General features: G+C 46.2%; 1 protein-coding gene across 1 annotated transcript in view; it reads right to left on the bottom strand.

The window, feature by feature from the left end:
- Positions 1-2,437: 2,437 nt before the first annotated feature.
- The window catches only part of CSF3R (colony stimulating factor 3 receptor), a 34,948-nt gene continuing 22,392 nt past the window's right edge, over positions 2,438-14,993 (bottom strand). The window contains exons 13-16 of the mRNA XM_032227124.1: positions 14,150-14,290; positions 7,013-7,103; positions 5,731-5,812; positions 2,438-4,373 (exon numbers count right to left, since the gene is read on the bottom strand). Of these exons, the coding sequence (XP_032083015.1) occupies positions 3,861-4,373; positions 5,731-5,812; positions 7,013-7,103; positions 14,150-14,290 (827 nt within the window). The 3' untranslated portion in view covers positions 2,438-3,860. The remainder of the gene's footprint in view (positions 4,374-5,730; positions 5,813-7,012; positions 7,104-14,149; positions 14,291-14,993) is intronic.

The raw sequence follows: 14,993 nt of genomic DNA, 5'->3' as shown, positions 1-14,993 counted from the left end.
GATCTGCTTCAATTAATTCAGCTTTCATATCTTTTCTTAAGTATACAACTATACCATTCTTCTTTTCCATAGCGGAAGCTACAAAATGTTGACCAAGTTTTGAGTTAATCAAATATTTTTGATCAGTTGATTTGATATGAGTTTCTTGCAAACAAATTACGTCATTCTTAAACTGTTTGAGATAGTGAAATATTTTCTTTTTCTTCTGTGGAGAATTCAGTCCATTGACATTCCATGTTAAAATCTTAGTTGTCATCTTTGGTTGGCTGAAGCATTTTTAGAGCTTCCTGCATGGTCTGTTTAACCTTAGGCCTAGCTCCTCCCACTGCTTCCAGACTTGTTATTGTAGTTCCTTGATCAATGGCCGGTGATTGTTGATGTTGTTGCTTTTTAGCTTGTTTCCTTCATCCTGTATTAAGCATTACAGGCTAGACGCCTACCCCTCCGCGGAGGCTGCCTTCGGCAGGAGGGTATTGCAGGGAGTCCAGGACTCTCCAGGGGGCTCAGGCCCATCTAATCCCTCCCAGGACATCTAGTTGGTATGTCCCATTGGTTACTCCTCCCACACCTTCTCTTCGGAAACTGGCAGTTGGACTTACCTGAACTGCATGTTTAGAAGAAAGATGTGGGAGGAGTCACTTCCCCCCCGTGCAGGGCGCCCAGCGCCTAGGGGGCCTGAGTGAGTCCAGGGTCAGCTATAGCAGTTAGGAAGGATATATGTTGGCTGTTCTTGTTGGTCCTTCCTTTCAGGTGTTCTGCTACGATCCATCGGTTAATCTGGGGAAGTCAGAGGAGGACCGTAGGTGTGGCCTCAAAAGATTACCTCAGTCTCCTAGGCAAGAGGGCTGGGTTAATACCCATTGGTTACTCCTCCCACACCTTTCTTCTAAACATGCAGTTCAGGTAAATCCAACTGCCACTCTGACAGGTTATGGGCCCAGTCCAGAGAGAAGGCCAGGGTGACTAGAGAAACCAGAGAGAAGAGAAACCCAGTGAGAGCTCGCACCAGAGTCAGAGGAGTTGTGCATCATGGTTTGTTAGTGGTTGGTGATTGTAAAGAAAGCAGGCAACACTCTGACCCGGGCCCTCCGTGAAGGCACTAGTGTGTTTGTGGAATTCATATGTCAGGGAAGAAATATTCTGAAAGGAAATCAAATACACACAAAATTCTTCTATGGTAAAGGTTCTCCTTGCACATATGTGCTAGTTGTTCCCGACTCTAGGAGGCAGTGCTCAGCTCCGTTTCAAAGCCGAAGAGCCAGCGCTGTCCGAAGACGAGGATTAAATAAAATAAATAAAAGTAAACTAAATTCCAATTGGAATTTTTGCAGGATGAAGCTTCTCTCCTGGGCAGCAGAGTTAAAAAATATAAGCCACCTTCACACATATATTGGCACATTGGGAATGGATTTATTTATTTATATTTCTTAATCACCCATCTCCTATGGATAGTTGCTAGGTGTTGGTAAATGCTGTGGTATCACCCAAAACATTCTGTTGTGTCCCCTTTGACATAGTTTCCGGTTAAAAAATAACACCCAGAGGGACCAGAAAACAGTAGTTGCCCCCTGGGGCACCAAATCTTGCCCCCCCCTTAAAGTGGAGCCTTGGTCTGCTGAGTCTTCGGGCAAGCTTTAAAGATCTGATTCTGCTCTCCAGGGTGGGAGGGGAGCCTGCAGGGCACTTTTAATTCATTGGATTTGTTTTTACCTTTGTGGACTTTTTAGGCCAGGGGTCCTGCTTGAACCAGGCCCTGCAAACAGCAGGCGTGTGCTTGTGCACGCAGCTCAATTTCCACACGTGGCAGGCACTCACACTGTGTGAAGCTCCGTTTGTACAAGCCTGCGGCAGACAAATGAGCCAAGGTGGCGCAGTGGTTAGGGTGCAGTACTGCAAGCCACTTCAGCTGACTGTTATCTGCAGTTCAGCGGTTCAAATCTCACCGGCTCAAGGTTGACTCAGCCTTCCATCCTTCCGAGGTGGGTAAAATGAGGACCCGGATTGTTGGGGGCAATATGCTGACTCTGTAAACCGCTTAGAGAGGGCTGAAAGCCCTATGAAGCGGTATATAAGTCTAACTGCTATTGCTATTGCTAACTGCTAAATGGCGCTTCGGGTGTGCACATGTGTGCCTACTGCTCACACAAATAGAGTGCACATGTCTGGCGCTTTCACGGAGCCATTTCCTCTCCCTCCCCTCCCCCCAAAGCCAGAAAGGTTGGGGGACACTGTTTTAGGCTTCGTATATTGATTGGTTCTTGTGGTTGATATTTTACATATTTTGTTGCCCAAAGTCACTGTAGTGAGATGCAGCTCTATGTAAACCAGTGATGCATCAGTTAATTTTTGGCTATGTGACAGGAAGAAAAGAATAAGGAGTTTTCCTCAAGGTTCAGATGAGGACAATACAAGAGCACTTTTAATGTACAGTGTTTTATATACATGATAAATAATAGCAGCAGTTGTGGAAAAAGCATTTTGAAGGGATGAGGGAGTTCTCCAAATGAGCCTCTTCTCTTTACCGTTCCTTGCTGTCCTTTTGCAGCCGTCCCGTGTCTTGGATTGAGTCCTCATTGCAAGTCAGTCAGAGACCATCATAACAACAGGAAAATGGCTACTTCTACCTCATCTTTCTTCATGCCCATTGCTTCCTTATACTCTGTCCTTTCTATCCCTGCTGATGTGGGCACGCTGAGCTGCAGCTCTTTCTCAGCTGGCGCTTCTCCACAAGAATCTACATCATTTCAATAGTTGAGAGAGTTCTTCCATGGGCATTTGGCAGTTTAGGGGATGGTCTGCATGGTCCCGGTGGCAGAAGACCTTCCCCGACTTAATCAGTGGTCAAAATGGTACCAAAGTCCTGGGTAATGTAGACAGGGACCTTCCTGCCAAGATTGCTGACCTCTACTCTCTTTTGGGATTCCAGATTGGGGAGTTCAGTAAATATTGGAAGCATCAATAGAATTGATAGCTCAAGGTTGAACTGTGCAATCCTTAGTACACTCTGAGCCGGCTTATTTGCCTGCAGACATGACCCATCTAGGTAGCATCATCAGGCTGGTAACTGTTGTGACCAATGCACTTTGTATACCCAGTGACGAAAGAAGCCACTGGGAAGTAGGATGTCCATTCTATAGGAGTGGCTTGAAACAAGGTCTGTGGCTCATCTATTCAATTAGAGCAGAAGTCATGAGAACAGAGGATACTCAGCAAGACTGAGTATTTAACAGTTGCAAAAAGATGACACAAAAGTGGGGGTGGGGAACTTACAGACATCAGGCTGCATCTGCAGCCCTTGTAGCACCATGAGCTCTGCACATTGGGAGGGGTGTAGTCTTTGTATTTTGAAGCTGTAAAAATGTTAAATGTGTTGGGACACCTGATTTTTACCTAATCTCTGAACTTTGTCCTAGCACCCCCAAATAGGCTGATTCCCATCCCCGGAGATGCCCTCAAGTCACCTCAGTGTCTCTGGCAGCATCTAACGCAGAAGCAGAAATGAAAATCCAACACTCACACCTCCCTGAGGTTGCCTTCTACTCATCTCCAAACTTGGGGTCTCCAACTTGGCAACTTTAAGACTTGTGGACTTCAACTTCATGGCTGGCTGAGGAATTCTGGGAATTGAAGTCTACAAGTCTTAAAAGTTCCAAGTTTGGAGACTCCTGCTCTGAACTAAAGCATGGCTGCTTCCGGGTCTGCAGGAATGTTGACGATGTCCTGGGAACATTGCCTATTTTCCCACCTTCCTGGCCTCCTTACAGTCTCAAAAACAAAATAATGGCTCTCAAGGAAGAGAAGGAAGAGCCAAAGAAGAGTAGGCCACTCCCTCTTGCAGCCCTGGGACTCCAGCTGGGTCCTTACAGCCGTCGGAAGTCGCAGAGGTCTTCATTGCCATCCACTTTGAGCCCCTGCAGCAATGGGAAATCCAATAGGGCCCCATCCAAGAAAACCGTCTCCTCTTGGAAGCTGGAGGGGGTGGTTCGCTCGGGCTGCTCACTGTGGAACCACAGGTTCTTGTAGGGCTTTGGGCTGGGGGTCAGGCTGTGCAGCAGAGGCTGCCTGGAGCTGGAGCGTATGTAAATAGTGGGCGAGGCTTGTTGCTGAGTGCGGTAGCTGCCCGCCAGCACCTTGGCATACTGAACAGGCTCTGGGTTGTTCATGTAGGTGGTTGGCCCTGAGCCATCTGTTGGCACAGCTCCTTTGGCTTCACGGGCTCCAGAGTCGGAGGGGGCTGCTGGGCTGCCCTCCGTGGCTGGGCTGGGCTCACTCTTCCCACAGGAGAGGCACTTCTTCTCATCGGCTTCAATCACCAGGATGGCAGAAACGATGACGGGGCTGAGTTCGCACGCCTTGGGAGCCTGCAGGGTCTCCTGTGGGAAAAAGGCAGGAGAAGGGACGATCAATGACAGTAGGGGGCCCACGGAGGAAACCTAGTCCTGGCTGAGTCCAAAGGGGTGGGGTGGGGGGCGTTCTGCTCTTAAACATGTTATGTTGGGGATGCTCATTTCCAGCACTAGAAATCTCCCCACTCAGGCCACCTGAGAAAGCACCACCTCCTATTATAGTCAAAGGAGAACAACACTTTGAGATCAAGGAAATCCCTGACTCATGTACACACCATGATGCCATGCAATATTTAGTATCCTGGAAGCACTTGCCTTCATCCCAAAATGAATAGGTAGCTAAAAAACATGTCAGAGCCTCCACGTTACTGAGAAAATTTCATGCCCAATATCTTGATAAACCTAACTAAACAATTGCTCTGTATCTCCCCTTCTGCTTCCTTTCCAGATGGACTTCTCCTAGAGAGGCAGCATGTCAGGTCCCATAGATCCCTATTGGGATGTCGCTATTCTGGTGGGGCAGGGGCCTGGAGGCATTCCTCAGTTTATAACCTCCTTCCTTGTGCCTGTCTAGCCTATGCTTTGATTTACCTTTCTGGGAACGAAAGGAGGGGGAGAGGGCCATCTGTTTTATCTCAGCTCTTGGGCGTCCAGCAAACGACTCCTGAGAACAGTTTCTCAGTCTGTGATTCTCAAAACATTGTCGCTGGCTTATTCAACACCGGACTGAGGTCCCTAACTGTTTTAATCTAATGGAATTGCACAGGAATCCTCAGATCCTGCATTCTTTGTCTTGGTATCACTTTCCTTTCAATGAAAGTTTCCTTTTGAAATGCCAGTTGTTTCAATAGTTCTACTTTCTTGAGCAGAGAGGAGAGGCAGGGCCTTACAGAATCACTCACACTCTCTCAACCCAGCCTGCTTCATGTGGTCATTATGAGAGTAAAAGGAAAGGACTCCACTTAATCACCTGAGAAAAGACTGGACAGAAATACACACATAAACTGAAATAAAGCTCCTTTACCCTATGCAAACTCTGCTCTGCAACTGATCTGAGCTGTATTTTACCTGTAGATACCCTTATTGTCTCTGTATGCAAAACTCATTAGCACTGAATGATAGTCAAAGCATTTTGGCCCAGTATTTTGTATGAATGCAGCTCAAGTAATTAGTTTGTGGCTCAGCATGTTGTATGAATCCAGAAAACGGGGTTAATTGAGCTGTCAGTCAGAATACACATATTTTGCAAATCCAGCAAATGAAAGTGGGCAGGGTGACTCATGCAGCGGTGCCGATGCATCTGGCTGAATGGAAGGTTCATAAAGCAGCAGCAGCTGCTGCAGAAGGAAGAGCAGCCCTTTGTCTCGTCGGCTTCCAGATTTACCTCCTGCAGAACAGTGGGGGCCCATTTGCCCAGACTGCTGTTGGCTGGGTCAGGGACACTGGGCCAGAACTGCGTCTTCATCCTGAGGGTGAATTGGGGAGAGAGAAGCATCCGGTTAGTTTGGAGCTCCGATGGACAGAGAGAAGCTCTATACCCTGTTGGCCACTTCCTGTTGTGCTTCTGCCTAATATGTGAATCAACGCAACCTCTCACACAACACATCAACACATATCTGGAACAAGGGAATTTTCTCAGGACAAATAGCTCCTTAGGAGGAAAATTCTGTCATACACACATACAAACTCATACATATGTATTTGGGATCTTGTCTTCACATAAACTCCAATACACACACAAACACACACATACACAATCTCTATTTCTTAATCTAGATCAGGTGTGGGGATCTATGGCCCTTTTACAACTTGTGGACTTCAACTCCCAGAATTCCTCAGCCAGCCAGGTATATGATCACCGATATCGTCATTTATATCTCTCTCAGCCCAACCCAGCTCCTACAATTTTTGTTGTGGGAAAAACAGGAGGAGGAAGAGCTATTCAGTATCTTCGCCACCTTATAAAGTAATAAAAGTGGGATCTGTGTGTCTATGTGACTGAGTGAGTTTGAGGTCTTTACACATTCTGGGTCCTAGATATGACCTCTAATTTAGCAAGTATTCTTTTGTTTCATACTAGCATCTTTTTTTTAAAACTTTTAGATAAGTAAATTCTTGAAAACATTCAGTGGCATTTAGTGCTCCCCCAAATTGTGGCACCAGTTGCTCATTATTGGAGCCTCTCCTAAACTACTACTCACCTTGTGTCATGATTGGATGTCAAGAGGAGCTGGTCTCAGTTTGAAGGAAACATCATCATGTTCCCTTCCCTCATGCAGCTGGCCTTTCCTTCCTGGACTTGGCTAACCCTAAGCACCCCATGAAACAGGGAAATGTTCTGGCATGGGTTGACAAAAAACCCTAGAGAGGATGTGGGAGTGAAGCTCATGCATGCCACCTCACTCTCTTTCAAAGAAGAACTTGTCCAATCCTCACTGCTGCCACCTTCCATCTTCACATCCAAAGGTGTGCAAAGATCTTACGCAGCTATGGTCTTTGCCCCCCCCCCCCTTTGTCGCCATAGGATTTTTTTTCTGCTTTGCCTCTGGCCTCCACTCCACTGTCTCTGCCTGAGTTTCTCTGCTATCTCCTATGCTTGTCGATGGGAGTCTAAACTCAGGTGACAAAGTGATGCTCTGCAGCTTCTGACTCGCTCCTCCACGTACCTTTTGCTCTTCTGGAAGCAGATGACCATGCCAATTATCATGGCCAAGAGTAGGCCAATGAGTAAGTACACAATGGTGATGTCCAGGTATTCTGGAAGACAGAGCAAGGTGTTGGATATGGGTGGATTAGTGAACATCTCCCACACATGGAACTAAAGGGGAACCCCGTGGTGGGCCCAGTTCAGAGAGTACGTGCCCAGAAGCCAACAGGCTGCACTGCTGTGTCTGCTGATCTTTGACCAAAGTAAAAATGAACTAGCACTTCATCAAGTAACACTTTGTAGGTGTAAAAATGGATGTGGAAGAATGCGGTTGTGCAATTTACAGGTAGTCCTTGACTTATAACTACAATTGAGCCCAACATTTATGTGGCTGTGAAACAGTTCTTAAGGGAATTTTGCCCAATGTTACAACTTTCCTTGCCACAATTTGTGAGTTTTATAATGAATCGATGCAGTGGTTAAGTCACTAACATGGTTTTTAAGTGAATTTGGCCCATTGACTTTGCTTGTCAGAAGCTTACAAAAGGGATCCCTTGGCATATTGACCGTCATAAATATGAGCCAGTTGCCAAGCATCTGAATCTTGATCATGCGACCATGGGAATGTTGCAACTAGTAAGTGTGAAAACGGGTCATAAATCATTTTTTTCAGTGCCATGGTAACTTTGAACAATAAATGAATTGTTGTAAGTCTAGGGCTATTTGTAATTTACACAGATGGGCTTGTAACAACTGATAGATGCGAGTAGGAAGCCCTGGAGGAATTGGCCCCAACTGACCACTTTCTTTGAGGCTGAAAAACCTCAGAGAATATCTAGGGAGAAAGTTAAATAACTCCTCTTTGGAATGTTCAGGGAGAAAAAATAATCTTGTTCGCCTCTCCTAAGGCCTTGGATGGTTCCTTTCACAATAAGAACCGCAACATACAACTATTTTTGAAGACAAAAGGATGAGCAATTCTTGTGAATTGCTGATGCCTCCCAAAAGTTCTCAAAAGCAGGACTCTCCTAACTTGGCCACTTTAAGACTTGGAGACCAACTCTCAGAATTCCCTAACTAGCCAGACTCCAAGCCTTAAAAGGGCCAAGTTTGGAGACGCTAGCTGAAAAGCACCAGGAGAATGGGATCATCGGACCAGGGAGGACAACAGGGCATTATTATGAAGCACTGAATCAGAACAGTGAGCCATCTTTAACCAACCATTTTGTATATCCTTTTTTGTTGATTTTTTTAAATCTCAGGACTCCTTCTCACTTTTTAAAATTATGAAGAACCCCAAAAGAGCTTTTGTTTGTACCAGTTATATTTATCAATATAGACGGTATTAAAAAATTAAATTGTGCATTTGTAGAATAACTAAATCAAATAAAACTAACAATGTGAAGCAGTCTAGTGCTATTGCTATCTTCAATATCTGGCAAATAATTTAGATTTTTGTGGACCTGTGAGTTGGTGTAGAGGGATCTCCAGGGCTATTTGGACCACACTTTAAGAAACACATGTAAGTGTGTGTGGGGAATGAAACTGATTTTGGCTTTGGCTGTTGTTATTATAGAAATAGCTAGTATGTATTATCTGTAAGTAAAAAATTGATGTGTACGTCATTATCTTATTCTACTGTGCCAAAAAGAGCCGGAAGTCAATGCTTTTCTTCTCTTCTTTACCTTACCCTTCCCCCCTTTTCCCATTATTTTATTTCTCCTTTTTATATCTGCATTTTATATTTTGATAAATTAATGGAAATATATTCAAGAAACACGGCTGTAGCGGGCAAAAGGAATGGCTGGGAAGGGCAAGAGGCAGAACCTCCACCAGTCAGGCAATGGGGGTAGGGGGTGGGAAAACGCCTCGGGGAGTCTTCCCTTAGTTCACACGAGCAGAAAGGTGTTGTAATATGGTTCCTTGTGCAGGTGTGTGTCCTCCATGGCCTAGTTCATACTAGAGCCTGCAGAGTCACGCTGAATCACACAGGAGAAAACAAACTCCTAGAAAGCCATAACAACCTGATAGTGAATAACATAACATTCTGAGATGTGCTCTACCATTGACGTCCAGGATTTGACCATATATAGAGAGAACTTTCCTGAAGCAGTAGATTAGAAATTGTACTTTTACAGGCTGTTTTTTAATCACATGCTATTGCTCCTCCTGCCTTTGTCCTATCTCAATAAAAGGGGCTACCAGACCCCCAATCTGGGTCGCTCCATCCCGAGAAAATTTGTCTCCTGTCTTTTCTCAACATTGGCATCATGGGCGAACAGCGGAAACTTCACATTTGGTGACCCCGACGTGATCAACCCTACGTGATGCAACGTGATCGACGTGATCTTCCTGTGTCACCAGCCTTTCACTCATCCCCGACTTGGCAAAGTCTCGCAACCAGGGCCTGCTGTTAGCGAACGGAGCACCCTCCCAATCGTGAGTATGGGCTCAGGTTTCTCGAAGGCTCAGACTGCACACCTGCACGAGCTTCGGGAAATCGTTAAATCGTCTGTTGCAATCTCTCAAGCGACAGGCCATCCGCTTCCCATTCCCCCGAAAAAACATTTCCTCTCTCTATTGGCTTACATCTAAGAATTGTCCCATTTACCCTGAGAAGGGCTCTCTTAAAGTAACCTCGAGCCCTGCCGGAAGTTCTCACTACTTGGAGACTTCTTGTAAAATCCCTTCAAATTCATGAGGAAGGTATGCGGGGGGCTGCTTTTAAGCCCTCAGAATTATCTCCTCCGCGCTATGAGGAGATCGCCTCTCCTGCCTGCCAGGCGATGGCCCTCTCCGAGGCCCCTCCACCTCCCCCGGCCCCTCCGGAAGAGAAGGTTTCTCCTCTCCCTTCCGCCCCTTCCCCCGCCCCGCCAGTGTGGCGTAGCGCTCTCCAAGACGCTCTGCGCGATGCTTACTATCAAGGGGACATGGAATTGGCACAGGATTGTTTCCCCGTTTCCTTTCCAACCAACGCGGCCGGGGGGGTTGTGCCCACTTATACCTCAATCCCCTATAGGGCTGTTCCGAAACCTTTTGTCAGGCATGCTTCTTACCCCCTCTCAGTTTGCCATTTGGGCCTCAGAATACCTTAAAGAGATTAACAAGGCAAGTGCCAAGGGTCTGCCTAACAATGTTACCGCCCCTCAGCTAAAGGGAGGGGATGGGTTTGATATGGGGCCTCTGCAAGCCCCCCCTCCCCCGGGAAGCCCTTGGAATTCTTTTCACAGATGTTTCACAGAGCAATTGATTTATAGGATCTGAATTGGAATGGATAAAAATGGTTTTGTGCATGTGTAAGTTTGTGTGTGTATGTGTTTGAGTGAGCGAAGGATCCAGTAAGGGAACTGCGCCTATTTAGTAGGTAAATTATGGGGACAGGTTGGGCAGTAGAGAGTACAGAGAAAGTGATGAAAGAGTGGGAGAGAGGAAGAAAGAAAAAGAGTGAAAGAGACAGAAAGAGACAAAGAGGAGAGAGAAGGGAGAAGGAGAAAGTGACAGAAGAATGGAAAAGAGGGAAAGAGAATGTGAAGAGAGAGACAGAGAAAGAAATCTGGTAAATGGCGTTTTTTGCATGATTTGCAGGCTGTTAATAAAATTTTCCAACCCGTGGGAGCGCTGCGGCCTCCCCAATCCAAATTTGATTCCCCAAGAATGTGATCTCATGACACTTGTCCACTATTTCTCAGACACCCACCCTTTTTGCAGCCCTAATTACAAAAGCCCTTCCGCTCCAGTGGAAGCCTCCTTCAACAGCTTTTTTCTATCAAAGACGCTACAACTGTCTTTGCCGATGGGAGCAAACATCGGGGAGCATGTGCCTGGCAGGAGGATGGTACATGGCACACCCAGCTCACAGAGCCACAAAAATCCTCTCAAACAGATGAATTGGCCACTTCCATCTTGGCCTTTCAGTTATTTGACAAACAACCTTTAACTTAGTTCTTGCTAGTCTTTATGTGACTCAGATTATAACTTCTTTGTATGAGTCTTATCTCTCTTTTTCTATTGATTCACAACTTTTGTCTCTGTTTCTCACTTTACAAGGTCTTGTCTCCTCTCGCTGTTATTGTTTCCATGTCTCCCATATCTGAAGTCATTAGCCTTTCCCTGGGCCTCTCCAGGAGGGCAATGATGTTGCTGACGCTGCGGCATCAGCCCCCCCACCCCATGTCAATGTTTGTTCTGCTATCACACCTTGGGATAGCCACTCTTACTTTCACCAGAATAAAAAAGCGCTCAAAAAACAATTTGGCATTACTGCAAATGAGGCATCTGCCATTGTTCAGCAGTGCCCTACCTGTAGCCAGCAGGCAAACCCTCTCCCTATGGGAGTTAAATCCCCAGGGGGACAGAGTGTTGCCAAATTTGGCAAATGAATGTTACCCAATATCCTCCATTTGCCCCTTGGAAATATTTACATGTTTCCATTGATACGTATTCAGGCTACATTATGGCATCCCCACAAAGGGGTGAAGCCACCAAACATGTTATTAATCATTGTATTTGGACCTTTGCATCGCTGGGACGCCCAAAAGAATTAAAAACAGACAATGGGCCCCTTACATAGGTGCAGACTTTGCTGCCTTTTGTAACCAATGGGGCATTGTGCATAAATTTGGCATTCCTTATAACAGCCAGGGTCAGGCGTTGGCTGAGCGCGCCAACCAGACATTAAAACATGCCCTGGACAGATATATTGGCAATAGGGGAAAATACCCCCTGGCCTCCCAGCAGTGCAACACACCGGCAGCCACCATCCTCGGCAGCGATTCGTCATTTTGCAGCTCCACCTACTGCAGACACCTCTTGTCCACCTGTCTACTATCGCTGCTTGCCTGACTTGAACCTGCTGACCTGATTACCTGGGAAAGGAACTACGCTGCAATCCAGCTAAAAGACAAAGTTCTTTGGATTCCAGGACGGCACGTAAGACCATATTTGCCAAAACCACCTATACAACCACCTACACAAACACAGAAGCAGCCTGACCATGACCAACCAGCAGGAACCACAGCTTGAGGCTGTCTCTGTCTCTGACCTGGAGAACAGAGCAGAGCACCCTCCACCGTACACTCCCCCGACTGGCTGCCCCGTCTTTCGCCGCAGATCCCCCTACTATGTGTTTGGTTGAATGCTACCTGTTGTCATTATTTGAACCAGTCCGGACAAATTGAAACCAGTGTGGACAAATTACATGATACCGTTCAAGCAGTTAGACAAACATACAAAGCCTTGGACTCCTGGTGGGACTGGATGACCTCTTGGTTACCAAAATTTTAGCTGGTTGGGAAATGTTTCCAAGACCGTTATAACCCTTGTTGCTTTGCTGATACTGTTGTGTTGCTGTATTCAATGTGCATCCTCTTTAGTAACTATGTGTAAGAATATACTCTCTAGCTTGGCTCCACAGAAGAACATTCACATTGTCAACCACATGGAGTTACATGAACAGTCAACCCCTTGCATGGGGAAAGCTCCCTTCTGCATGCCCAGAGACAAAGAAGGAGACGCTGCCTTTTAAAAACAAAAACATTCAGGGTGTGTGTGTGCAGGGCAGTGTCTGCTGTCTGAAACACACATACACAGGGATACAAAAACATCGCACCAGAAACATCTTTCCGGCCTAAACGGCCAGGACTCACTATGCAGCCTCATGTAACATGAACTATGTGAGCCAGCTACTCCCACACCTGCCCTTTCTCCTCCCAATGCCATGCAGCTTGAACCTTCTGTTCCCCCTTTGCCCACCCTTTGCCATGATGTGATTTTCTATTGGTTTATGTGTAGAATGCTGTGATTAGCCCTGGTAGATGAAGAGGGAAAGTCTTTTTGACAAAAAGAAAATAAAAAAGTAGGAGATGTTGTAATATGGTTCCTTGTGTAGGTGTGTGTCCTCCATGGCCTAGTTCATACTAGAGCCTGCAGAGTCACGCTGAATCACACAGGAGAAAACAAACTCCTAGAAAGCCATAACAACCTGATAGTGAATAACATAACATTCTGAGATGTGCTCTACCATTGACGTCCAGGATTTGACCATATATAGAGAGAACTTTCCTGAAGCAGTAGATTAGAAATTGTACTTTTACAGGCTGTTTTTTAATCACATGCTATTGCTCCTCCTGCCTTTGTCCTATCTCAATAAAAGGGGCTACCAGACCCCCAATCTGGGTCGCTCCGTCCCGAGAAAATTTGTCTCCTGTCTTTTCTCAACATTGGCATCATGGGCGAACAGCGGAAACTTCACAGAAAGGAAGGGAGGAAGAAACACACTCCAACCCGTAAGATTCTGTTCCTACAGCTGTTACAGTAAAAGTAACTCCTGCTTAAGTGGCCTTGATTTCTTAGTGTAGTCTACCTTGTAGGGCTGACGTATAGGCAGTCTTTGACTTACAACCATTTGTTCAGCACTGCAGCAACCCCACTGTCGTGTGAGCAAAATTTGGGTGCTTGGTAGCCTGCCCATATTTATAACTGCAGAGGCGTTGCAATTCCCCCACCCGTCTTACTCCCCAGTTTAGGCTGCCATGCACAATGGCATTTGGCAGCATCAAGGCTGGGGCCAAACCATCGTCCAGGACCTTCAGCAATCCCAGCCAGATTTCCCAAGCTTTGCTCGATTTGGAGAATGAGGTGTCCAAAGCACCGCGAGACTGCTGGAGGTAATGGCAAATGGCCAAGACTGCGGAGGGCCCCAGGCCTCCCCTTTCGGCCCACCCCCAGCACTGGTCCCGAGTGAGTGCTGTACTGCAGGGTCAGGCTGGGTTGGCTTTGCACCACACTCAGCACCCCCAACTCATAGGCGGTGGGTGGGTGCCAGACCTCTCATAGCATCTCCTGCACCCCCTGAGCTAGCCCCATGCTCCTTACCTGGGACTCTGCTAAACCACCTGCAAGAGTATTAGCCATCACAACCAGGGTAGCAGTCATGGAGAGAAAAGGGCATGTAATGTCTGTCAACAATCTCTTTGCTCAACAACCAATTGGGGTCCCAACTGTAGATGTACATCAAGAACTACTTGCATCCTTTACACCTCTAGGAAACCCTACACTCTCAAATGGCTTATTGACTTATGGGCCTAATAATTCTGGCTTTCCATTTCCACGGCCCCAGTTAACTTTCCCAATCCCAGATGGCCAGGATTTCCCTTACCCATGTCCTTGGTGGTGATCACAAGGCTGGTCCCATTGGTGCTCCCACCCATTGTAGAGGCCATGAGATGCAGGCTGTACATCCTTGAAGGCCTAAGACCTGAGATGGTCAGGGTGTCTACAGAAGCATTCACAGCAACACCTGAAGAAAAAAGTTGGCAACACTTTGCTATCGTTTCAGAAACCAAAAGGAAGACAGTAGAACAATAACGATGGGAGGCATCATTCTATTCTTAAGACTCCCCCTAGATGTTTTTCTCTCTGCTTGTGGTGATTAGGTATGGCACAAACAGCACCTTGGGGCGGGGGGCAAAGTCTTGGCAAAGATAGGGCAACCTGTATTACTCCAGGAAATTGTCTGTTAAAATCAACTCCTATCATCCTTAACCACTGCACATGCCATCCTAGTTAGTATCTTCTAACACATCTAGAAGACACTATTCTTTCTCTTCTAATATTAATGACCCAAGCAACAAAAATATTTAGAAGTGTTCCGTTATCTATTTATTAATTTATATACTGCCCACCTCACTATCCAGAGATATTCAATACAGGTTTTTACTGTCAAAAAGAATGCAACTTGTCCCTTTCCTACCCTGTGCTCCGGGCACATCAAATGCCCAGGCCAAGGGGAGGATGGGGTGCCTGATATGCTGCTTCCCCAAAGCTCCACCCTGCAAATCTTTTCTACCCTATTTCCTGCTTATTGGACTGAATATATTTTATTTGGACTAAGTTCCTTCCATTTGCTGTTTTTCCTCTAAGTTCACGTTTCGAAAAGGATTCAATTTCTTAAAGGTGAATGTTTTTCCTATCCAGTCATGTCCAACTCTAGGAGACATTAT

Source organism: Thamnophis elegans, chromosome 12 (genome assembly GCF_009769535.1).
Source record: "Thamnophis elegans isolate rThaEle1 chromosome 12, rThaEle1.pri, whole genome shotgun sequence".
NCBI lineage: Eukaryota > Metazoa > Chordata > Lepidosauria > Squamata > Colubridae > Thamnophis > Thamnophis elegans.
The sequence above is the reverse complement of the archived record's forward strand: the minus strand, read 5'-3'. Positions and strand labels throughout refer to the sequence as shown.